We start from the raw sequence: 24,816 nt of genomic DNA on the forward strand, positions 1-24,816 counted from the left end.
AGTGTTGTCACAGACTTTGTTCTCTGTGAAACCCCTGAGCAGCAGGATTGAGTTCTGACTTGGATGCTGGGAGGTGTTTCTGAATGAGGCCACAGGGCACTGGCTGATAAAACCTGGGGCACCTGACCTGTTTTGCAATTCTGGTTAAGTTGTTAATATTTACATATACAGTTTCCCTACCATAAAGTCTCTTTAGTTTTCAAATTTTTAGTCATGCCCAAAGTTTCTCTTGTATCCATCAACAGACCAAATAGTGTCAACTGTTCCTTTTTATGAGGCAGACACGGGCATAAGGAAAACCTTCTTTGCCTGAGTCCATATATTGCCACCTAAGCTTTCCTTGTCTGGTCTGGAGCAAACCAGTCTTCTGTAGGCAAGTCATCAGCTTGTCTGTGGCCTTTTGTCCTCTCATGCCCCCACCCCCACTGCTCATGTTTTTGCTACTTCTGTGATACTTCCTAAGACAGAGCACCCAGTGTTCCAGGAGCAGTCTCTGTATCTGGCAAAGTCCAGCAGTCCAGGAGCTCTTAATCCTCCACTTCAAGATATATCTGAACACTTGGTTTTTATTTCTTGGCTGACTGTTTCTTGCCAACCAGCACACAGTTGATATAGTTTTAGAAAGGGCTTCTTCAATTATGATTTTCATCAAAATCAAACATAATTAGACAGATCATTTTCCCTCAAAAAAATGAAAAGCTCATTTTATAATATATTCCTAAATGGGTTTAGGTTTATCTCTTTAAAAAAAAAAGTAAGCAAATCTCTTTCTTCATTTCCTTGCCGAGTTTTGAGTTTACGGCATACATTTGAATGACTATTGGCCAGGGAGCCTTTAGATTTCTGTTTTGCAGCAGAAACAGCAGATAGTGCCAACATGAAGGGATCATGGTCAGGTGGTGGCAGAAAATGCAGACTGAAGATAATCAGGCTCTTTTCCGAAGTGAACCTGGCACCTAGAGCAGGTGGCCACCCACACTGCATCTGTGTTTACATTTCACAGGATTGTTAGCAAAGAAAGCTGTGGATGCTGGCCTGAATGTGATGCCTTACATCAAAACTAGCCTGTCTCCTGGGAGTGGTGTGGTGACCTACTACCTACAAGAAAGCGGAGTCATGCCTTATCTGTCTCAGCTTGGGTGAGGGAGAGTTTTCTTTTGCACCATTGCTTTTGTTGAATTTTATTCCTCATGTACCTTGCTGTGTCACCTTGTAACAGATATGAGATTATCTGATGATATCTAATTGCATAGTTGTTTATCAGATGGTAGAGACTTAAACCCTTACATTCCATCCAAAGAGGGCCCTCCCACATGGTTCTGCTGGTTGTTCATCACACAAGGGTACCCTCTAAGCGCAGAGCAGGGGCTAAACTCGAGCCTGTGCTTGGCTTACCAAGCCTTGTGCTCTGATGTGGTACTGTACCTTCCTGGAAGAGGGGCTTCCTTTTCTCAGTTGCACTGAGGTGTGTTATGGACTAGCAGTGGCTCTGCAACTGAGTCTGTCTTTTGATGTAAAAATAATTATTAAATATGGCTAAAATCCTTCTGATTCCTTGCAAATTAGTTACAGTGGTGTATTGCTTAAATACAGCCGTACGGCCCAAGCGCAGTGGCTCACACCTGTAATCCCAACACTTTGGGAGGTGGAGGGAGGCAGATCACAAGGCCAGGAGTTCAAGACCATCCTGACCAACATGGTGAAACCCTGTCTCTACTAAAAATACAAAAATTAGCCGGGCGTGGTGGTGGGCACCTGTAATCCCAGTTGCTCGGGAAGCTGAAGTAGGAGAATGGCTTGAATCCGGGAGGTGGAGGTTGTGGTGACCCAAGGTCATGCTATTGCACTCCAGCCTGGGCAACAAGAGCGAAACTGTGTCTCAAAAAAAAAAAGACAGCAGTACAGGCTGGGTGCAGTGGCTCATGCCTGCAGTCCCAACACTTTAGGAAGACGAGGTGGGCAGATCACAACGTCAGGAGATTGAGACCATCCTGGCCAACATGGTGAAACTCTGTCTCTACTAAAATTAAAAAAATTAGCTGGGTGTGGTGGCACACACCTGTATTCCCAGCTACTTGGGAGGCTGAGGCAGGCGAATCACTTGATCCCAGGTGGCTGTGGTTGCAATGAGCCAATATTGTGCCACTGTACTCCAGCTTGGCAACAGAGCAAGACTCCGTCTCAAAGAAAAAAAAAAAAAAAAAAAACAGCAATACATTGAGAAATGGTGTATGTTGGGCAATTTTGTTTCTGAATGAACATCATAGAGTATACTTGCATGGACCTCAGTGGTATAGCCTACTACACACCTAGACTGTATGGTGTGGGCTACTGCTCCTAGGCTATAAATCTGTATAGTATGTTGCTGTACTGCATACTATGGGCAGTTGTAGCCCAGGGCTCTTTGTGTATCTGGACATAGAAAAGGTACAGTACACTAGGCACGGTTGCTCATGCCTATAATCCCAGCACTTTGGGAAGCCGAGGTGGGCAGATCACTTGAGGTCAGGATTCGAGACCAGCCTGACCAACATGGTGAAAACCTGTCTCTACTAAAAATACAAAAATTAGCTGGGTGTGGTGGTAGGGGCCTGTCATCCCAGCTATGCAGGAGGCTGAGGCAGGAGAATCACTTGAACTTGGGAGGGGGAAGTTGCATTGAGCCGAGATTGCACCACTGTACTCCAGCCTTGGGTGACAGAGGGAGACTCCATCTCAAAAAAAAAAAAGGTACAGTAAGAATACAGTGTAAAAGATTAAAAATGGTGCACCTATCTAGGGCACTTACCATGAATGGACTTTGCAGGACAGGAAGTTGCTTTGGGTGTCAGTGAGTGAATGTGAAGGCCTAGAACATTACCATACACTACTGTAGACTTTATAAACACTGGACACTTAGGCTACACTGAATTCATTTTTTTCAAATGTTTCTTTAATAAGTTAACCATAGCTTACTTTTATTTTGCAACTTTTTAAGTTTATTGAAATTCTTGACTCATAATACTTAGCTTAAAACAAACGTATAGTTGTTCCAAAGTATTTTCTTTATATCCTTATTTCATAAGGCTTTTTCTATTTTTGAAGTTTTCTATTTTTACTTTTTAAACTTTTTTGTTAAAAACCAAGAGAGGCTGGGCACAGTAGCTCATGCCTATAATATCAGAAGCCAGGGCAAGAGGATTGCTTCAAGCCAGGAGTTTGAAACCAGCCAAGACAACATAGTGAGACCCCTGTTTCTACCAAAAAACAATTGAAAACAATTAGCCAAGCATGGTGGCGCATGCCTGTAGTCCCAGCTACTCAGGAGGCTGAGGGTGCAGGATGGCTTCAGCCCAGGAGTTTGAGGCTGCAGTGAGCTGTGATCACACCACTGTACTCCGGTTTGGGTGACAGCGAGACCATGTCTTAAAACAAAAAGGAAAGAGATAAACACACACTTTAAGCCTACACAGGGCCAGGATCATCAGTATTACTGTAATCTCAGCACTTTGGGAATCCGAGGTGGGAGCATCCCTTGAGCCCAGGAGTTCAAGACCAGCCTGAGCAACATAGGGAGACCCCATCTAAAAAAAATTTTAAAAAGTAAAAATATGAATAGTATTCTTCTTATGCTACATGATATGCTATATCAGAATGCTCTCAAGAATGAAAGCTTTTAGAAATAGCACTACACTGGACTTAGTTCATGTACTGCAATTCCTTTTTGAACAGTGGTCTCCAGAAACTGTGGCCAGCAGAAGGGCTCACTGAAAGTTACTCTTTTTTTGTGTGCTTCTCTCTCGGTGCCTAGGTTTAACGTGGTGGGCTATGGCTGCATGACCTGCATTGGCAATAGCGGGCCCTTACCTGAACCTGTGGTAGAAGCCATCACGCAGGTAATTGCAGAGGTGCCTGCAGGTCTTCGGAGCAGTTGTTTCTTTTCTTGTAACGTGTGACAAAAATGCTGATATTTCCAAGAAGGTCCATGGAAGCAGGGAATGTGGTTTAGAATATGGTCTTTTGAGTTTAGCTAAAATTACTAGCTGGGTAACCTTGGGCAAGTTCATTAACCTATCTGTGCCTGGGTTTTCACAACTGTATATTGGAGATGATAATGGTATCTATTTTACAGAGTTGTGAGAATGAAGATGATGATAAATCACTTTAGTGCAGTGACTGGCACTCAAGGAAATGCTCAGTTCTTGCTGGTTTTGACTACAAAGACCTCCAGTTGTTCATTATAGGTATTGGGTTGGTGCAGAAGTAACTGGTTTTTGCCATTTCAGTGATGAAGACTGCAATTACTTTTGTACCAACCTAAATAATTTGAAAATTGGTTCAAAGTGAGACAAGTCTCCACATGGATGAATCTAAACTAAATTGCTTTGGCTTGATTTTTGTAAAAAAAAAAAAAAATGCTGAACCTTGAAAAATATATTTGGTTTGCTTTGCATTAATTATAAAATCTATGTAGGTCATTGTGACTTCCTTTAGCTGTTAGGTCTTTCTCACCTGTTCTTGGGCCCCAGGCAGCAATAATTAGTATGTTGCCTTCTAACTACCTGGTATTTTCTCAGGAGCAGAAATCACTAAACATGTCTCTGCTTCCTTTGACCCAGAGTATCTCCCATAGGGACACCCCTGTGTACCCTTCTCCCCTCTAGTAGGAGAGAACCAGGTGAAAGGGCAGCTTAAAGGACTGTTACTTTGTGATGTGGAAACTCACAAATGTTGTGAGACCAGAAGCCTGGTCAGTCTCTCCTTTTAGTGACCTGATTTTTCTCTTGCCTTATACAGGGAGACCTTGTAGCTGTTGGAGTACTATCTGGGAACAGGAATTTTGAAGGTCGAGTTCACCCCAACACCCGGGCCAACTATTTAGCCTCTCCCCCCTTAGTAATAGCATATGCAATTGCTGGAACCATCAGAATCGACTTTGAGAAAGAGCCACTGGGTAAGATTTTGTTTGTGCGGCCGTAATTTTTTTTCCACTGAATTCACAAATATTACTGGAAGAAAATTGCTGCTTTTTAAAATAAGAAATGAAGCATAGAACCTCCAGGGATAAGACGAAGAGGAGGATCTTCTTTATTCTCCAATACACAGCTAAGACTTAACTGCAGCAGTTAAAACAAGAATCTAGTGAGGGTAAAGGATGATGAAAGGAAAATAGCGATGCCAAAAGGAATAGACATCTTGCTAGTCTGGTTTCTTCTATAGTTCCTCTTTCTAGCTCTCACTTTAATGATAGGCATTGTGGGTTTTTTGTTGTTTTTTTTGAGACGGAGTTTTGCTCTTGTTACCCAGGCTGGAGTGCAATGGCACGATCTCGGCTCACCGCAACCTCCGCCTCCAGGGTTCAAGCAGTTCTCCTGCCTCAGCTCCTGAGTAGCTGGGACTACAGGCACGCGCCACCATGCCCAGCTAATTTTTTGTATTTTTAGTAGAGACAGGGTTTCACCATGTTGACCAGGATGGCCTCGATCTCTTGACCTCGTGATCCACCCGCCTTCATCTCCCAAAGTGTTGGGATTACAGGCATGAGCCACCGCGCCCAGCCCCTTGTTTTAATATATACTCTGTGAAAACTTACTGCGAATATTTCAACTTCTCAGATTCCAAAGAAATGTTACATCACCTCCTTTCCTCAGATCAGCTTGCTTGCTCAGCCCCCCTCAATCCATTCTAAGCATAACAGATAATATGAAAACAATGCCCCTGAAATTTACTTTTAGGAAATCATAACTGTAGAGGTACAGTTGATCCTCATTATTTGTGAATTCTATGCTGCAGAGTTTCCTAGTCACTAAAATGTATTTTAATGGTAGTATGTTTACTGTTATGCACAGATCAGCACAAATGGGTGAAAACTGTACGTCACTCAACGTGCACGTTCTGTACTGAGGACTGAGAAGGTGTCACTCTGCCCTCTTGTTTCAGCTCTCGTGATATACAAGAATCCTTTTCTCGGTCTACTTAGTGCCATGCTTTTTGCATTTTTGTGCTTTTTGTGGTGATGTTGCTGTTCAAAATGGTCCTCAAGCATAGTCCTGAAGTGCTGTCTGGCGTTCTTAGCACAAGCAGACTGTGATATGCATCGTGTTTAAATAGGCTTCATTCAGAAGAGTTATAGTGCTCTTGGCTGGAAGTTCAATGTCAGTGAGTCAACAGTTTATATTAAATAAGGTGTCTCTCACATGAAGCAAGGTTATGTATTGATTGGTGACCACAGACTCCCAGGAACCTCACCCTGTATTTCCCCAGTGGCAATGATTCTGTATCCACTCATTCAGTGTTCACATGGGCTTTATAGAACATAATTACCAAGGAGAATGAGGCTTGACTCTATGTAATCATGAAAATGGCGTATTAGAAAGTTTTCTCATTAATAAACATTTCTTCCCCAGGAGTAAATGCAAAGGGACAGCAGATATTTCTGAAAGACATCTGGCCGACTAGAGATGAGATCCAGGCAGTAGAACGTCAGTATGTCATCCCAGGGATGTTTAAGGAAGTCTATCAGAAAATAGAGGTGAGGTCCCACACTGCCCTCCCTGCCTCAGAGGATCTAAGGGAAGGCTGCTCCCTTTGTGTCCTATCTGCAGACCTCGAGGCTAATGGGAGTATAAACTATAGAGAGTAACATTTATTCGTTTAGATAACTGAGGAAGTGGTTCTCTGTCATTTTTCTCCTGTGACTCGTATTTTTACAAATCCCATCTCCCCCAAATGTTCCCAGATTTGGACAAGTCGGTGACAGCCTAGAGAAGAAAGCCTCAGGTTCAACTCTCCAAAACTCCACCCCTTTCTAGGACACTCTGGGGTGTGTGTCAGCTGTGGCTGGGACCCCTGGTGGCCTGGTGGCCTATATTGTGTCATTGAAGTGGAGTCCACTGGTTGAATGCACCTCTCAGAATGCATTTTTGCATGCTTTAAAGAAAAATTGAGGCCACTCAGTAGGAAGTGCCAAACTACTGAAATGAAGAAACTTTTCCATACATTTCACAAATAGTAGGAAACGTATGGGGCGCAGCATCATATTCTGAGACTCTTGCATATTATTCCTTCCCTGCCTTCTGCATTCAGCTGACCCAAGGGCTTCTGACTGGGGCTGGTGGTTTAAATGACAAAACTGTCTGGGGAGAGGGTGATGTGGGTGTGATGTTTACACACTGCACCCTCCACAGGTGCTCCTTGGGAGATGGTGTTAGGGAGCTTGGCAGGCATTGTGCTCAATGTGTTACTCCAAAGGCCGAATTAATGGACCTGTGGACAGAATTCAAACCAATTTTAATGTATAGCCGCTGTCATTTGCTACCCAGTATCTATGCGACCTGGAAGGCCACTTCCCAAAACACTCAGAGTAATTTCCCCTTTGTTACAATCTGGATTCTTATTTCTTAAGTTACTGATAAGCATATGCATTAATTATCTATTACTGTGCAACATATGACCCCAAAATATAGTCAGTTGAAACAACTAACATATAGTCTCCCAGTTTCTGTGGATCAAGAATCCAGGTACAGCTTCACTGTATACCTTCACAGGGCTCCATTCAACATGTCATCTGGGGCTGTAGTCTCTGGAGGAGGTTTCTATTTAGGCTCACTCATGTGCCTGTAGGCAGAATCAAGTTCCTCAAGGGCTGTTGCACTGAGGTCTTCCATTCCTCACTGGCTGTTAGCTGGAGGCCTCCCTCAGCACCTTGCTATGTGCGTCTCTTTATGGCTCACACATGGTAGCTGGCTTCCATCAGAGCCAGAGAGGGCAAGAGAGACAGAAGGCAGGTCTCAATAACCTAATCTAGGAGATAGTCACTAGCGTCAGCCCACACTCAACAGGAGGGGGTCAACTAAGGATGTGAATCCCAGGAAGCAAGATCCCACCTGCCATCGTAGAGGCTGCCTATCACAGTGCACATGTATGATGTTGTTGTTTGTTTTTTAGAGACAAGTCTTGCTTTGTTACCTAAAGCTGGAGTGCAGTAGCACCATCATAGCTAATTGTCCCCTCGAATTCCTGAGCTCAAGCAATCCTCCCACCTCAGCCTCCTGAGTAGCTGGGACTACAGGGGCATGCCACCACACCCAAACAATTTTTTAATTTTTGTAGAAACATGGTTTTGTCATCTTGCCCAGGCTGGTCTTGAACTCCTGGGCTCAAGCCATCCTCCCACCTGAGCCTCCCTAAGTGCTAGGATTAATAGATATGAGCTACCACACCCAGCCCACAGTGCCTATGGATTTTTAAGTTACTTAGCATGACACACTATTAGTATAAATTAACTCCTGTATGTGGCTGAGAAGAAAAATGGTTTCTAGTGTACCTTTTAGCTTGAATGTTTGTTTTGTGTTTGCATATTAAATTTTCTCTAGAATGGGATATACTAGATCTGCCTTTCTTTTCTTTTCTAAGACCGTGAATGAAAGCTGGAATGCCTTAGTAGCCCCATCAGATAAGCTGTATTGCTGGAATTCCAAATCTACATACATTAAATCACCACCATTCTTTGAAAACCTGGTATGGCTTTTTATTTTTTAACAAAATAAGTCCTTTGAAGGATTTCTTTCCTAATAATATCTACTTTATTACCCCATACTCTTGCTTTGACTACCCATTTTATGAAAACCTTTGCAAACCCAAGCAGATATTGCCGGGGAGAATGTTGGGAGGCTGGGATATTTGGCTGCTGTGGGCCTACAGTTTATCTGTGCAGGGGTTCTGCATGGATGTACACAGGCACCCTGGTGATTGGGTGCCACCTGGACTTAGACCCAGTAGAGTCTGAGGGACTGTTCCAGGAGAACATCCCCAGAACCTGCTATAGTGAACCTTATACTCATAAAAACCAGGGACATCGTCCCTGAAACTGATGATCTAGAAGTGTATGCTCTCCTGGGTGGGTCACTGTGAGAAGGGGATGCAGTCTAGGTCAGGATTCCAACTATCCTCAGCATCTGAGGAGTTCTAGGGATATGAAGAGAGAATGTCATTTGCAGCTGCATTACTGTTGCTTTTGAGGGGATATTGCCAGTACTTCACCTTTTCTTCAAGACTGAGATATGTTTTGAGTAAATTCACCTTACTTTTCTTAGCATCTTTGATAAAAACTAGAACACTAGAATTTTCTGTGCATTGGTGTGGAACTGTCATCTGGTTCAGGCGCATGGACCACCACTGTTGAGAATGATCTGCTTACTTGAGAAAACCTGAGCCAATGCTGACTTTTTGTATTCTTTGCTAGACTTTGGATCTTCAGCCTCCTAAATCTATAGTGGATGCCTATGTGCTGCTAAATTTAGGAGATTCAGTAACAACTGACCACATCTCTCCAGCTGGAAATATTGCAAGAAACAGCCCTGCTGCTCGCTACCTAACTAACAGAGGGTAAGTATAAGTGAGGTGGGAAGGACTAAAGGCAAAATTGGAGTAATAAAGTGAATGAGGCCAACATTTCTCTTTTCACCTGGCCCTTTGGAATCAGATTCTTTGGTTTTTCACTGAGGCTTAACCCTGGGGCTTAAAAACCAATTACATTTTCTGTTTGCTGCCTAACAGTTTCTATGGAAGAAACCATTAACATGTGAATCCCAAGGCGAAGGGGAAAGGGACCTTCTTTTGAGAAAGTGTATACATTAGGCCCAACTGTCATCCTTGCCCCGGAGTTGGCTGATCCTTCAAGTACAAGGCTCTGCTCTCAACCTGGGGCAGAGCCTGGCCTTGCCTGAGGCATAGGGCAGAGGCAAAACCTGAAATGCATTGCCAGGTCCTGGTTGAGAAACCTAATGTTTACAGAGCACTGCATGGAGGATTTGCAGCTTACTCATCCATTTATCAATTCTTCAGGCTCTTGCTGATACTCATAGGTATACCAGCATTATCAACTGCTGTCTCATATATTAATATTAATCAAGGTCAGTGGTTCCCTAATCTGAGTTTCCATGAGAATCATGTGAGGAGATAAAAATTCCTGGTTCCTACCCCCATCTCCTGAATTAACTCCTTCAGGGATTCTCCAGAGCAAATTTGAGGAACAGAATCTAAATACCTTTTTTCTATTGATTTTTGACCCCTTTTGAGGCACGAGCACTTCAGAGAATTGAATGAAAGCAAATCTAATGCCTTCTCAGAAAAATGCACATACCCGCAACATTTTGCATAGTTTCAGGGGTTCCAAGACATACCTGCTCCTGAAACCCATTAAATTATCTCAGTCCAATTAGATCTATCCATTAATTAAATCATATTAACACATCCATCCCCTAGTATTTTAAGAAACAGCTCAGTGAACTGGTCACTGTGTTAATCATAAGGTATGTTTCCTAACACTGCAAAGTTTCTTTCCCTGAGGTCCCACAGACAAGATTTCCTCTGATTTGGGGACCAGAAGTAGCTGTTCTACTTCTTTGGCACTGCTTCTGTTTCTCTCTCATGAAGCTTATAAGTTATTTTGCCAGTTGTGTTTCTTTCCTTAGCATTGAGTTCCTGATAACTCAGGGAAAGATTTGAAACTATTTCTGATTACTTAATAGAACGTATTTTGTGTTTCCCCCTATTCTTAGCTCCATCTGATTTGCCTACCCTAAGTCTTCTCTTGCTTCCATTTTCTCACTTGTTTTTAATTTAGCTCTTTACCTTATATGAAGCTTTATAAGCTACCTACTAACAAATAAAATATTTTTTAGAGTTCCTTATTCCTTTTCTAACAAGATTTGAAAGACTGAGTTAATCGCAGGAGAATACTGATTTATGCCTCTCACCACCCCTTCTCACCTCTCTCTCTGTTCTCTGTTGAAGCTTTGGGGACAGCTTTTCTGCCATGGAGAACAATGCTTAGGAGATTTAGAGAAATAGCCAGGTCTATATATATTTTTTTCTTTTCTTGGTATAAGCTAAGGTTAATCTTCACTTGCTTCGCTAAGCCAGCTCCTTTCTTGCTTGCCTTCTTAGCCTAACTCCACGAGAGTTCAACTCCTATGGCTCCCGCCGAGGTAACGACGCCGTCATGGCACGGGGAACATTTGCCAACATTCGCTTGTTAAACAGATTTTTGAACAAGCAGGCACCACAGACTATCCATCTGCCTTCTGGAGAAATCGTGAGTATTGTCTTCTGCTTCCTGCAGACACTAGCATTTGTCAGCCTTGGCTGAGGTTGGATATTTACAGTTACTTACCTTTTGGTTTTAAGTTTTTCCTCACAGCTCCGTCCTACCTCAGACTAACCATAGTCCTCTTCACCAGGTGTCCATATGCATAAAATCTATCACTGACAATTCAAACCTTTTCTTCTTGCTTAGAGATTCTAAACCGTGGTTTCATTCTTGTTTCTTAGGAATTGAGCTTTGAGTGAAATTTCATTTAAAGTATTTGAAGGGGAAATACCGGGTTAAATTAAAGGATATTAAGAAGTGCTATTGTATCACTTTATTGGCATGTAGTTTAATTCATCTAATCCACATGAAAAGAAGGAGTAAAGAGGTGCTTGGAGGCAAGCTTTGGTTCTCATGGGAGCTACTAGGGTCAGTGTGTTGCAGCAGGCATTGCTTGCTCCCAGCGCTAGGTTATACTAGCTGTGAAGCCTTGAAATTATTTCCATCTGAGCCTCATTTCTCTCACCTGTGAAGTGAAAAAAAACTACCTACCTTGGAAGAAAGCTCTGAGGCTTAAAATGAAATTGACTGAAATATAAAACCTAGCGTAGAGTCTGGTACATGTCATAGGTCCTTAGTGTCACTTCCCTTCCCAGTGAGTGCGGTGAAATTGTCTGAAAACTGTTTAAGAAATAACCCTGCTGACCTATTTTAAAACAATAATAGATAATATGTCTGTGGCACTTAATTACATTCCAGGTGTTCTAAGCTCTTTGCATATATTAAATTAAATAATGCTGATAACAACCCCTTGAGGTAGGTACCATGATTATCTGTGCTTTAAATTGAGAACTGAAGCATATAGAGGTCATATTACTCCTTCAAGTCACACAGTGGAAAAGCTGGAATTAAAACCCAGAAAGTCTGGCCCTTTACCACCACACATACTGCCTCACTCGTAACTGATTATGTAACGCAAACTTGTTCTGTAGAGATGGAGAAATGAAGAACAAGTAGTTTAAACAGAATACCTAGAGATATAAAAGCACAGTAACAGAAGAAATAGCTGAATGTTATGTTTTCTTTAGAAGAGCATAAGAGTGCAGGGAGCTGTTGCTTTCTAAGCTGTTGAGGGGCTCTCAGCATAAAAAGTCAGGAGATCTGAGTTCTAGACCTGCTTAGTCCCTCTGAGCTTGGGTAACATGATGTGCTTTGCCATGAGGTTGTCAGCTTTGCAGTACTTTTTAAAGCACACTCTCGCATTGTTAATACCCAAAGCTATAATCTCTGAAAATAACAGATAAGTTGTTTCTTTCTGGTCTTTGAAAGGATCCAGACAATTTAGTTGGACAGAAGAAGGTTTTTCACTGTTTCTTTGACAGTTTCTGTATTTATGAGTTCTGTCTAGCTGAAGACATACAGAATCCTCTCCAGGTTTAGGTAATGCCATGTGAAATTAACCACAGGTTCCATCAGTACACCAAAATACAAATTTGTGAAAGCCTATTTGAGAAATTTTCTTTAGCTCCTATCTCTCTTTTGAGGAATTTTATCTTCTGACTTATAGCCAGGAAAAATGATAGTACTGCTCAGCCACCAGAGATGATATCATGTCTTTGTAAACTCTCAGTTCAGCAGATACTCAGATTTCCTGTGAGAAATCTATTTGTATGTTTCTCATGTACTAAAATATTAATCTTTTTCTACCTTTAATTGACTTGGGCTTCCATTTGCATTTCTAGCATCTCTACCTTTGACTTTCATGTAGAAAAGTTTGCACTTTATATAATTTCAGAACATGTTACCTTCTTTGTTTTGTTACCCTTTACAACTGACCTCACTGAGTTTCTGATGTTCAGTCTGAATCAATGTTTAGGTTGGATTCTGTTTGAGTTTTGGAAAGTTTTGTCAATAGAAAAGAAAAAAATCTGATATACTTTCCTTTTGTCCCTGAGGCCCTAAGATTCTAATGTGTTTATAAAATCAACAACAGTTAGGCATTTCTGTCAAAAGAATATAAAATGGTTTTTAAGAATATAAAAATTTAAGGCCAGGAGCAGTAGCTTATGCCTGTAATACCAGTACTTTGGGAAGCTGAGGTGGGAGGATCACTTGAGGTCAAGAGTTTAAGTCTGGCCAGCATGGTGAAACCCCATCTCTACTAAAAATACAAAAATTAGCTAGCCTTCACGGTGGGTGCCTGTAATCCTAGTTACTTGGGAGACTGAAGCAGGAGAATCACTTGAAACCCAGGAAGCAGAGGTTGCAGTGAGCTGAGATTGTGCCACTGTACTCCAGCCTGGGTGATAGAGTGAGACTCTTATCTTTTCAAAAACAAGAATACAAAATTTAATTTGGTAGAAGTAAAAAGATCAAGATAATTGGGAATTCGTAGACCAGATATCTGATTAAGCAGACTTGGCCATCTGCAGACCCTTCTGGCCCTGCCCTCACCAGTGCTCAGGGGGCCTATGTCCACTCTTTGCCTCTCCCACACCTGTAAACTTCCTTTTCTCTTCTTCAGCTTGATGTATTTGATGCTGCTGAGCGATACCAGCAGGCAGGCCTTCCCCTGATCGTTCTGACTGGCAAAGAGTACGGTGCAGGCAGCTCCCGAGACTGGGCAGCTAAGGGCCCTTTCCTGCTGGTGAGTATGAAGCAGAGATATACCAGGAGGCAGCTCCCCTCTGAACTGGAAGGGTGCCAATAAATCCTGTTCCTTTACTTTCCAAGACGTCATGGAAGAGCAGGCTCAAAAAAAGCATGTAGTGTTTATTCCTTGCCTGTTTCTTGGTGGCTCTGGATTTATTTTACTTGGTGAAGGACTATGCAGAGTTGAACTGGATCTGTCATTCATTAATGGACCATGGGGGCGTGTCTATAGAACAGTTTTGGGAACTCTGAAGTCTTTGAAAACATATCCAGAAGAGTACATGTATGTCTTTCATAGCTTAGTTTCATGGCTTTTTTAACATTCTCAGAGGTTGAGGAACCAAAATTTATTCAAGTCCTTTGTTCTGGGTGAATGTCAGCGATAAGCCAGGGCTATTGTATTGTCTGTCAGGTTTACAAAAGAGAAAAGGAGCTTGGAGTTTTTCAGGAGTTACTTTGGCAAGAATGCGTTCTAAGTCTCTTGGAAAATTGAGAGAATCACTTTTTACAATTGCTCTTCACTGCCTATGAAAATCTGCTTATGGGCTCTTGAGAGAGGGAGACTCGATCTGCACATAGGCAGGCAGCTTTTTAGAACCTTCAGCCGTCTCAGGGCTCCACCTCTTGAGGTGTCCCCATAGAAGGGGCCATGCAGGGAGCAGAGAGCTTTTACCTCTTGAGCATTTGCTTGCCCTAAAACCAGAAAAGAATTATGCCACCCAGCCTGAATCTTCAGAGTGGGGTAAAAATGGCTTGCCTGATGTCCATGTAAATCATGTAAGAAAAATGTTACTGTCTGGCACACAGTTCTCCAGACATCTAGGCTTCTGAAAATGTCTTTGAACATCACACTAATTGGTTATTTTGCTCTGAGGAAAATAGAAATGTTCTCTGATTAGTTGGTAGTAGGGCAAAGGCCTGTCTTTTCTGTAAACTACTGAAAAGAACCAGATAATTGTAGAAGAAAAGGATTTTAGGAAGGGGATTGGGAGTAGTAGCCAAAATGAGACCTAGGCAGTGAGCACTCAGGGAACTCTAAGATCTGATAGAGGATGAGAAGAGAACTGGCACCCAGGGGTTCTCTAGAGTCCAGACTTTATATAGAACCATTGAGCTCTGGCTGCCCAGGAAAACATGCTTTGCTGTTCTGTAGCTGTCCGGGCTGGGCCACTCAGCTGTGTTGGACTGTACTTACCAGAGAGCAGTGGACAGCTGTGATTTACAGCTTCTGAAGCAGAGCAGCATGGCCTTTACACAGAGCTAGTGACCTGAATAGTGTGTGTTTAGGAAGCTTTCTACTTCCCCAGAATACATCCATCTATACCTAAATCCCTAGAAAATATCTACTGGCCCAAAGAGTCTGCCCTCCCTCTGTAGCAGTGCTTCTCAAGTTTGGAAACACAGGATTTTTTTTTTTTTTTTTTTAAATACTTGTGCTTGGATCTTATCTCCAGAGATTCTAGTTTAATTGGTAAGGAGAAAGGCCTGGGTATTGGGATTTTAAAAGCCTCCCCTGGTGATTCTGATATGCAGCAGTGGTTGAGAACCACTGCACTATAGTTCATAGTCCTCAAAATTGTAAGAATCACTAGCCCCCTCCCACCCCATACTCCCTGCAAGATATTCTGATGCAGCAGATCTGGGATAGTACCCAAGTTTCTTTGTTTTTAACAAGCTCCCAAAGTAACCCTGGTGTTGGGCATCTTAAAAGTGTGCCCAAGACACCTCTTAGGGTATTTTAATATTTTATGACAGTTATTATTAATAAACTAATGGGGGAGTTATAGTTAATGGAGTACTATGCTTCATTGCTGTATATTGCCAATTATAGATTCCCAGTAAGACATTCTTTAAGCTTAATATCAAGGCTGTATTCAACGCAACATGATCTTTGAAGCAGGAAGTGTAAAAGCAATAGACAAGAGGCAATCATTTACTTTATGGTATGTTCTAAAGTTGCATTTTTTTATAATAGGGAAAAATTTTATGTTGTTTTGTGATGTGGATTCCAGATACAATGTAACTTTGCTAAGACATGTTACATTACTTCAGACTCCATGGGTCCAGATACCAGCACTGACTCCCTGGGTAAAGGGGGACAGTAAGAGCATCTCCATCCCCAGGTTAGTGGAGGGTAGAATAAGAGGAATTATTTAGATGCTTACATAGTGCCTTTACATTGTAAGCCATCAGTAAAGACTAGCTATTCTGTTATCTATCACTAGAGGATAACATTGTATGTAAAATATTAATAGGTACTTACAAGTAATTTGGATGTGAGAACAGTTCTAACTTGTTTATAAATCTGTGTATCCAAAGAAAAGACTGGAACCGTGTCTCAACTACTCTCTTTATTCATCAGGGAATCAAAGCTATCCTGGCTGAGAGCTATGAGCGCATTCATCGCAGTAACCTGGTTGGCATGGGGGTGATCCCACTTGAATATCTCCCTGGTGAGAATGCAGATGTCCTAGGACTCACAGGGCGGGAACGATACACTGTCATTATTCCAGAAAACCTCAAACCACGAATGAAAGTCCAGGTCAAGGTAAGCTGGAGCATCTCCGTGCCAGGCCCCTTCAAAAGAGGCCCCTTGTTTGTAACCAATCTTGTTCGAAGGAAATGAGTGAGGTTTGGAAAGCAAAAAATACCACTCAGTAGGACTGCATTAGACTTAGGAGTCCTACTAGCACCTTTTCTACCTGCCTTCACAACACAGGATGAAGCTTATGGATTTATTAATTTCTCTGTTTATTCACAGTTATCCTCAGTTCCATTCTTACCTCCCACCTCTACTGTCTCCTGTTCTCCCCCGTCTCACTCAGCCCAGAGGCAGAGGATTGTGATGAGAGCTCAAGGATGTGACATTTCATATTACCTAAAACATTTTATTATAAAGATGTGAGCAATAGATACACTCATCCCTCCCTAAGCCTGCCCATAGGCACCAGGCTTTGATTAACCCAGGAGTGAAAATGACACATCCTTAGGCAAGGTAAAGTACCCAGGTCTCGGGGGTATTCAGTGCCCCAGGGAGGCAGTGCAAAAGTCCGTATCTCAGATAAGCAGGTGGGCCAGCTGTCTAAGGGACAGCCTTAATGAAACTTCTGCTGATTGTATACTTCTGTCCACAGGGAGTCCCCAGAGGTTTAAAAAAATATTATCCCTATGTCTGTAATAGCTACTGCCCTGAAAAGCTATTTTTACTTCTTAGCTGCCTCTCTCCCTCATTTACAGCCTCAAGCTTTAATGGGCAAAGCAGCCTCCCAGGGATCTTGCTGAAATGCATCTTCTAATTTAGTGGGTCGGGGCTAGGGCCAGCGGCCTTACATGTCCCCATGTACTGCTGGTATTGCTGGAGTGTGGACCACACCTGAGGGGCAGGGTGGGCAAAATCTCCTCCCTCAACAATTCTTCCATCTCTTTGTGCTGCAGCTGGATACTGGAAAGACCTTTCAGGCTGTCATGAGGTTCGACACCGACGTGGAGCTCACTTACTTCCTCAATGGGGGCATCCTCAACTACATGATCCGCAAGATGGCCAAGTAGGAGACCTGCACTTGGTGATGTACCCAGGGAGAAAAGTATGCACCAGCCAGGGCATCGGTGCCATTCCTGTAGGCACAAACCCAGAAGTTTTTACATTCTCTATTTTTGTTAAACTGACTAGTGCCAGAAACAGAGAACCAAGCTTGTCTTTAAAGTTACTGATCATGGGATGTTGATTTTTCACTGTTTCCTATTAATCTTCAGCTGAACACAAGCAAACCTTCTCAGAAGGTGTGTCTTACCCTCTTATTGTTCCTCTCTTGTACTCTACTCAGTGAAACTTTTCTCTTGAGGGTCATTTTGCTTTCTATATTATACCAGTGTTAACTGACATGGACATATAAGACTTTCACACTTCAAATCAGAGCAGTGATTCTCTCTCCTTTTCCTTCAGAGTCAATCATCCAGACACCTCATGGACAATTTGGGTGTTGGAATTTTTTTGATTATGTACCTTTTTGATAGCTCTGCATAAAAAATGTGATGTTGTCTTTTTACTATCTTTTCATTTATCAAGAGGACAACACAGCATTTCTCATTTGAATGAAATGAAATCTATTATTTTCAATGAAAACTTGTTGACTTTGAGTTTTTTTGTGTGTGTGGCTAGAGTTTTGGGATGTTTAGAGCAGAGTGAATCCATGAGGAAGCCTGAATAACCTTCATATTCTCCAATTTTTCACCTCTATCAGAACTGTACAGGTATAATGGAAATGTTTAAGAACCATTCTACTCTGCCCTGTTTGGGAGCAGACAAGAAGGAAGAGTAGCCTGGTAGCAGTAGCGATGATGTAAGTATGTAAGGAAAAGCAGATGATAGGTTTTGCTCCTTTTTACCCCTGTAGCCATTTCTGGGCATGTCTTAGTTTGCTCGGGCTGCTATAATGTAATACTGTACACTGAATGGCTGAAAGAAAAGAAATGTATTTTCTTACAGTTCTGGAGGCTGGAATTCTGAGATCAAAGTTCTAGCCACTTTTCTGGTGAGGACCCTCTTCCTTGCTTACAGATGGCCACGTTTTTGCTTGTTACCATAGGGCATTTCCTTGATGTGCGCCTGGTGGGGGAGAGAGAAAATGAGGTCTCATGTTTCTTCTTACAGCAACACTAATTGTAGTGGGTCAGGGTCCCACTCTCATGAAGACCCAAGAAAGCTGGTGGTATTATAACTTAGTTCAAGTCCAAATGCCTAAAAACCTGGGGAGGGGCATGGGGAGTGCTGGTCTAAGTCCTGGAGTCTGAGTGCCCAAGAACCAGCAGAAGCTGTGATGTCCAAGTATAGGAGGGCGGGATCCTTCTAATGAATTTCTAGTGTGGCCTGGTCATCAGAACAGCTGGAATCTAATCCTCTTTCTACTTCTTAACAGGGGAGGAATCAAGACAGGTTATTTAGCATCCGTCTATTTGTGGTCCTGGGAATCTAATTTATGTTCATTAAAAAAATTACAAGGTGTGGTGGCTCACACCTGTAATCCCAGCACTTTGGGTTGCCAAGGCAGACAAATCACCTGGGGTCACAAGTTCCAAGACCAACCTGGTCAACATGATGAAACCCTATCTCTACTACAAATACAAAAATTAGCCAGGTGTGATGGTAGGGACCTCTAATACTAGTTACACGGGAGGCTGAGGCAGAATAATCACTTGAACCTGGGAGGCAGAGGCTACAGTCAGCCCAGATCGTGCCATTGTACTCCAGCCTGGGCTGCAAGAGCAAAACGCCATCTCAAAGAAAAAAACAGAACTCCATTGTACAAAAAGCCTGTGATCCTCAAATTAGGATCAGTCTTAGAATACAAACACTAATAATGGCTGAGAAAACAGACTTCCACCGTCTTGGCTCCCCATTACTGAGCAGCTGGGGAGCTGTGCAGCTCCCCACATTCAGTGGCTCCTATAGTCTGAATGTTCATATCTTCCCCAAAATTCATATGGTGAAACCTTATCCGCCCCCAGGTGATGGTAATAGAAGTGGGGCCTTTGGTAATAGAAGCTAAGCTGGGCCCTCTAGATGGAGCTAGTGCCTTTTAAAAAAGGCTCAAGAGACACCCCTCATCTCTTCTACCCTGGGAGAACACAGCAAGAAGGCACCATCTGTGAACTAGAAAGTGGGTTCTCACCAGATACGGAATCTGCCAGTGCCTTGATCCTAGATTTTCCAGCCAGAACTGTGAAAAATTTGTTTATAAGCCACACAGTCCACCATATTTAGTTACAGCAGCCCAAGCAAAGACAATGGTTATGAGGAAACAGATTATTGTGGCTACACTAACGGAATGGGGGTCCCTTAACTCCAAGTACATCTTCTGTCCTTTTCATTAAAAGTATCCTTATGCCATGGAATACTATTAAAAAAAAAAAAAAAGTATCTTGGCCAGGCACAGTGGCTCATGCCTATAATCCGAACACTATGGGAGGCTGAGGCTGGAGGGTTGAGCCCAGATGTTTGAGACCAGCCTGGGCAACACTACCAAAAGAAGAAAAAAAAAATCAGCCAGGTGTGATGGTATGTACCTGTGGTCCCAGCTGTTCAGAAGGCTGAGGTAGGAAGATCACTTGAGCCTGGGAAGTCAAGGCCATGATCACTCTACTGCATTCCAGCCTGGGTAATAGAGAGACAGACACACACATACACTCACCTTGGCCAGTGTCTCAACCTTGCCCACTAACAAGGCTAAATAAACCAACTTCTTTTACCTGGTTTTTCCTTAAGGAAAAAAACCATCTTACTATCTTACTTTTTTTCTTAAGGAAAAAAACCATCTTACTCTCCAAATTAAAAATATTCTTCTCCCTCCCATATTCTCTGGGAATGAAGATTCCCATCTTTGTTCTTACAGTTTTCCAAATTCATTACTGCCTGATCCCTCCTAGGGAAAAAGGCATACCTGGCATCCACAGCAAGCTAACAGTCAATATTTTTAATGTAGCAAATAAGGATGAGGGATGCCCTTCATGTGTATTTACAGGCTAGATTTTTATGGTACATGGAGAGTAATCTAGGGGAAGGATATTAGGCATGACTCTTAGCTATGGTAGAAGCACAACTCAAATTGGCTTAAACAAACAAAATAGCTGGCTGAGAGAACTTGAGGAACAGGGGTGGCCGTGACTGTGGACTTGATTGGATATTGTGACTCAAAGTCAAGTTCCCTTCCATTTGCCCCTCCAACCACCCCCCATCCCTCTGCCAATCATACCTTCTGTTGGCCTCTGCAGTAGAGTGGCCTCTTCTCCTGGGCCCTTCCATATGTCAGGGGATATGGCCAGGTTCTGGGGTAACCATTAATAGTATGTGATCTTAGAGATTTGTCTCCAGTTATTCCCTAGGGAAAAAATATTGGGAGTTTTTAGTCACCTAAACAGAGAACCTTATTTTTGGCAGTTTCCCTTTCAGGGCTCTATTAGGACTGTGGAGTAATGCACAGGGCTATGTGGGAGCAATGCAGAGCCACTTTTGAAAAACAGTAACCAAGGTTCTACTGGCTTCCTTCTTAGGACATTATTAAATGCCATGAACACAAGTGGAATTTAACACCCAGCCAGTTTCTTTTCACCCAGACAGCATAATTATCATGAACAAAGATTATATAAACGATAGCTGATAAGAATTCTTAAGTTTTAAAAGTTGGCATCCCAAGAGTGAATCCTACATATTAAATACAAATTTGTTGAATGAAATTTGTAGTTTTATTTTATGGTATAACGAAAGAGAGTTCCAGGCATGCTCCTGAAGTTAATACTCAAATTTGGTTCTAGTTGTCTTCTCGTATGTAGGCTGGATACCTGCTACTGTGCTTCTACAGGATGTTAACAGAGTTCCCTGAGTAAAACAGACCCAGGGTCAGTACATTTGGGAACCATTGAGTTCAACGGGTTTTATCACGGCAGAACAGACACAAGAACAATGTGTGCTGTAATCACTGTTTGCAGGGAAGGTGGCAGCAAATGGCACAGAAACCCACCTGACCACAGAGTGCTTTCTTCTGGGTATCTCACACACTACGCTCCACAGGATACTCTTGAGAAACATTGAGCTATGGTTGGTTTGTTGTTTGAAATTCCAATAACAATGAATCCAGTTGAAGGACAAGAATCAGTTTACTGACCTGGTGTTGAGATGACTCTTCATTTCAGGGTGAAAATATCACAGCATCAGCACAGGCCAGGACCACAGAGATAATAAGTTGGTGATTGTGTAACAGGTTGTGTCTGAACCACAGGAACTTCAAAACATGTACATGGCTGGACACCCTGCCAGGATGCTGTAATGGGGCTGAGCATGTGTCCATGAAAAAGACTCCCCAGTTGGTTTTAAAATGTGGCCTTCAGTATAGAAATAAATTACCAGCATTTAGGAGTCAGTCAAGAGATTGCAATTCCTAAAAGCCCACCTACTCATTTCTTTGATTCAGTACATCTTAACCAAGTGCTTACTTTGTTCAAGTCCATGCCTGGCAATGGCATTATTCCATTAAATGTCAAACAAGAACATGCTAAGTTTTCTTTATGTCACTTCAGTCTGCCTGTGACTGAATCCAAATTGAATCATTTACATACTTAAGAGAACTTTTCTTGGCTGGGCACAGTGGCTCATGCCTGTTATCCCAGCACTGTGGGAAGCTGAGGCAGGTGGGTCATCTGAGGTCAGGAACTCAAGACCAGCCTGACCAACATGGTGAAACCCTGACTCTATGAAAAGTACAAAAAATTAGCCAGGTGTGGTGGAGGGTGCCTGTAATCCCAGCTACTTGGGAGGCTGAGGCAGGAGAATCACTTGAACCCAGAAGGCAGAGGTTGCAGTGAGCCAAGATCACACCATTATACTCCAACCTAGGCAACAGAACAAAGACCAGTTCAAAAAAACAAACTTATGAAATTTATTCATAGTAGATGTTTTACACATCATATTGGAGTTCTTAAATGATAGTGTATTAGTCTGTTTTCACACTGCTATAAAGAACTAGCTGAGACTGAATATAAAGAAAAGAGGTTTAATAGACTTACAGTTCCACATGGCTGGGGAGGCCTCAGGAAACTTACAATCATGGCAGAAGGGGAAGCAGGCATGTCTTACATGGCAGCAGATTAAGAGAGAGTGTGTAAAGGAGGAATTGTCAAACACTTATAAAGCCATTAGATGTCCTGAGAACTCACTATCCCAAGAACAGCATGGGGACAACTCCCCCCATGATCCAATCACCTCCCATCAAGTCCCTCCCTTGATACATGGGGATTATGGGGCTTACAATTCAAGATGAGATTTGGGTGGGGACAGAGCCAAACCATATCAAATAATGAAGAAGAAAAAAACTGCACAACAAAAGACGCTCTTAGTAAAAAACTAATGAAAAATTTAAAAACTCATGAACTTGGTTTAAATAATCCATTTGCATTGGGTCTTACAAAGACAACTACTTCTAGTAACTTATGAAGCAACTACTGTGTCATGTACTTTTCACATATTCTTTAAATTAAAAACTCTCTACTAACCCTTACAGTTCAGTATTATCCTTGTTTTACAGATGAAGAAAAGCCAAAGAAAAGTTATATAACTGGCAGGTTTCTCTGGCTCCCTGCTTGCACCACTCACTGGTCACTGGACTGCATGGAGAGGGAGGCAGCTGTAACACATCATCCCGTTGATATCCAGGGAACTCAGGCACTTATTTCCATGTCTAGAAAACTGCAAACTAAGCTCTTTGAAGCATCAGCAAACCTTGCTAAGTGACACATGAATGCCATCTGAATACATATCCTAATTTGTGAAGTAGAAAGGACAAACTGCCTCATCAGTAACATCCAAGGGACCTGAGAACAGACATTCAGTTGAACGTCAGCCATTAAAGGAAAATGGTCAAAGAGAACAACAGCACATGTTAAGGGAACATATTAATAGGGCAAAATGTATTTGGCAAGTTTCTAAGTATTTTACCATTTTTATGCTCACTACTAACAGCTGTCAACTGTAGAATGGATACATATTGCTATACACAGCTGCTTTACGGTGGACAGCTTTTAGTATGAGAATAAAAATGCCTTTATGTACTCATGTTCTCTGTGTAGCCATACCACATGTTGCTACACAGAGAACATGAGTACATATAACCATTACATATACATACCTGTATGTCTAAGTTACATATACATATGTATAGTATATACTTACATATGTACATATATTGAATCCTTGGAATTATCAACACTTAAGGGATCAGCAAAGAGGACTCAATAAAAAAGACTAGAATAGAACTAGAAGAGAAGCCAAGGGAGAATTTCAAGAAGAGAACTCAACAGGGCCAAATGCACCGAATTCAAATAGAAAGGAGGTCAAGAAATGCCCAGTGGATTTGGCAACCAGAGTCACTGGTAACCTTCAAAAGAAAAATTTCCAACATTCCATTCATCTATCCCAAGGTGTACAGAGTGATCCCTGTGTGTTTGTTGGCAGCTGACTCTAAAGAGAAGGCTAGAAATAAGGCTTTTTAATTTTTCCCAAGTACTATGAGCTCTGTTGGCCTACTAAATATTCAGTGCTGATTCATTCATTTGTGCTCTGCATATATAATACAGTACAAACTGTTAATGATATTAAAAAAAGAAACCCTCACAGTGGTACAAGCAATCCATGATTATACCCACTAGGTTAGTTTCTTCTCCACTCAGAGTTACTCATTCCCGGAAGCTGAAGGTTGAGGCTCTGATATCGTGGACATTTCTGCTGCATCAAATGGTATCTTCTCAAAATGAAAGTCCTTCCACTTTGAATACAGTGTCTGAACTCCAGTTGCAATGTCCTCCACCACAAAACTTTCCATTTTTATTACTGGAATCTCAAATGTCTTGTACTTCACATGGATTCCCCAGTCATGGCTGCAGTCCCGTCGGGCACAGAATATCTTTGCTCTTTTATGAAAATTTGAAAACTGTGTTGGTTTAGGATGTGGTCTACTCACAAAGCATTCCTTAAAAGCATCACCAAGCACAGTGTAATGGGATTCCTACAGGGGAAGGGATGGAATAACACACAAAAGAGAACATTAGAATCAGTACATAACTTTGATTTTAAAAAAGAAAGAAAAAAAGGAACTCCACAATAACCTGAGATGAAGAACAGGTGGGTCTCGCTTATTTTACGATTGGAGGGAAAAAAATACGGATTCACGTAAGTCCAGAGGAGGATCCATACACCTGACTCGACTCTACAGGCTGGGTGGGGTTGCAAGTGAGGATACTGGGCACCTCATGAAGAGGAGGATTTAAGAAGTTTCCTGGTAACCCAACTTCTAAAGGTAGATATTCTTTATTCAAAAACAAAAGCAGTGTTTTGTTGAAAATCTGTGAAGCTCAAGTTCACCACACCAGTGGCCCTGGCAGGCACAATACAAAGGATATAGGGAAAACGACCAAGGTCAAGATACAATTGAAGAAGGTCAGGGACTAATGTGTCCACAGGCTTCACCTAGAGTCAACTTGAGTAAACAGCTAAGAAACCAAATGCAGATCCAACATACTAGTCCCTCAGGAAAACATACGGTCTAACA

General features: G+C 42.1%; 2 protein-coding genes across 3 annotated transcripts in view; one reads left to right on the plus strand and one right to left on the minus strand.

The window, feature by feature from the left end:
* The window catches only part of ACO1 (aconitase 1), a 77,266-nt gene extending 55,069 nt beyond the window's left edge, over positions 1-22,197 (plus strand). For both annotated transcript variants that reach the window (XM_010350424.2, XM_074394959.1), the window contains exons 12-21: positions 1,004-1,139; positions 3,791-3,875; positions 4,777-4,933; positions 6,387-6,511; positions 8,395-8,499; positions 9,224-9,366; positions 10,930-11,077; positions 13,596-13,718; positions 16,086-16,271; positions 17,159-22,197. In XM_010350424.2, coding sequence (XP_010348726.1) covers positions 1,004-1,139; positions 3,791-3,875; positions 4,777-4,933; positions 6,387-6,511; positions 8,395-8,499; positions 9,224-9,366; positions 10,930-11,077; positions 13,596-13,718; positions 16,086-16,271; positions 17,159-17,272 — 1,322 coding nt within the window. In that variant the 3' untranslated portion in view covers positions 17,273-22,197. The remainder of the gene's footprint in view (positions 1-1,003; positions 1,140-3,790; positions 3,876-4,776; positions 4,934-6,386; positions 6,512-8,394; positions 8,500-9,223; positions 9,367-10,929; positions 11,078-13,595; positions 13,719-16,085; positions 16,272-17,158) is intronic.
* Positions 22,129-24,816, minus strand: part of RIGI (RNA sensor RIG-I) — a 61,459-nt gene continuing 58,771 nt past the window's right edge. Inside the window, exon 18 of the mRNA XM_003939729.3 lies at positions 22,129-24,273. Coding sequence (XP_003939778.1) covers positions 23,941-24,273 — 333 coding nt within the window. The 3' untranslated portion in view covers positions 22,129-23,940. The remainder of the gene's footprint in view (positions 24,274-24,816) is intronic.

This window comes from Saimiri boliviensis, chromosome 2 (assembly GCF_048565385.1).
Source record: "Saimiri boliviensis isolate mSaiBol1 chromosome 2, mSaiBol1.pri, whole genome shotgun sequence".
NCBI lineage: Eukaryota > Metazoa > Chordata > Mammalia > Primates > Cebidae > Saimiri > Saimiri boliviensis.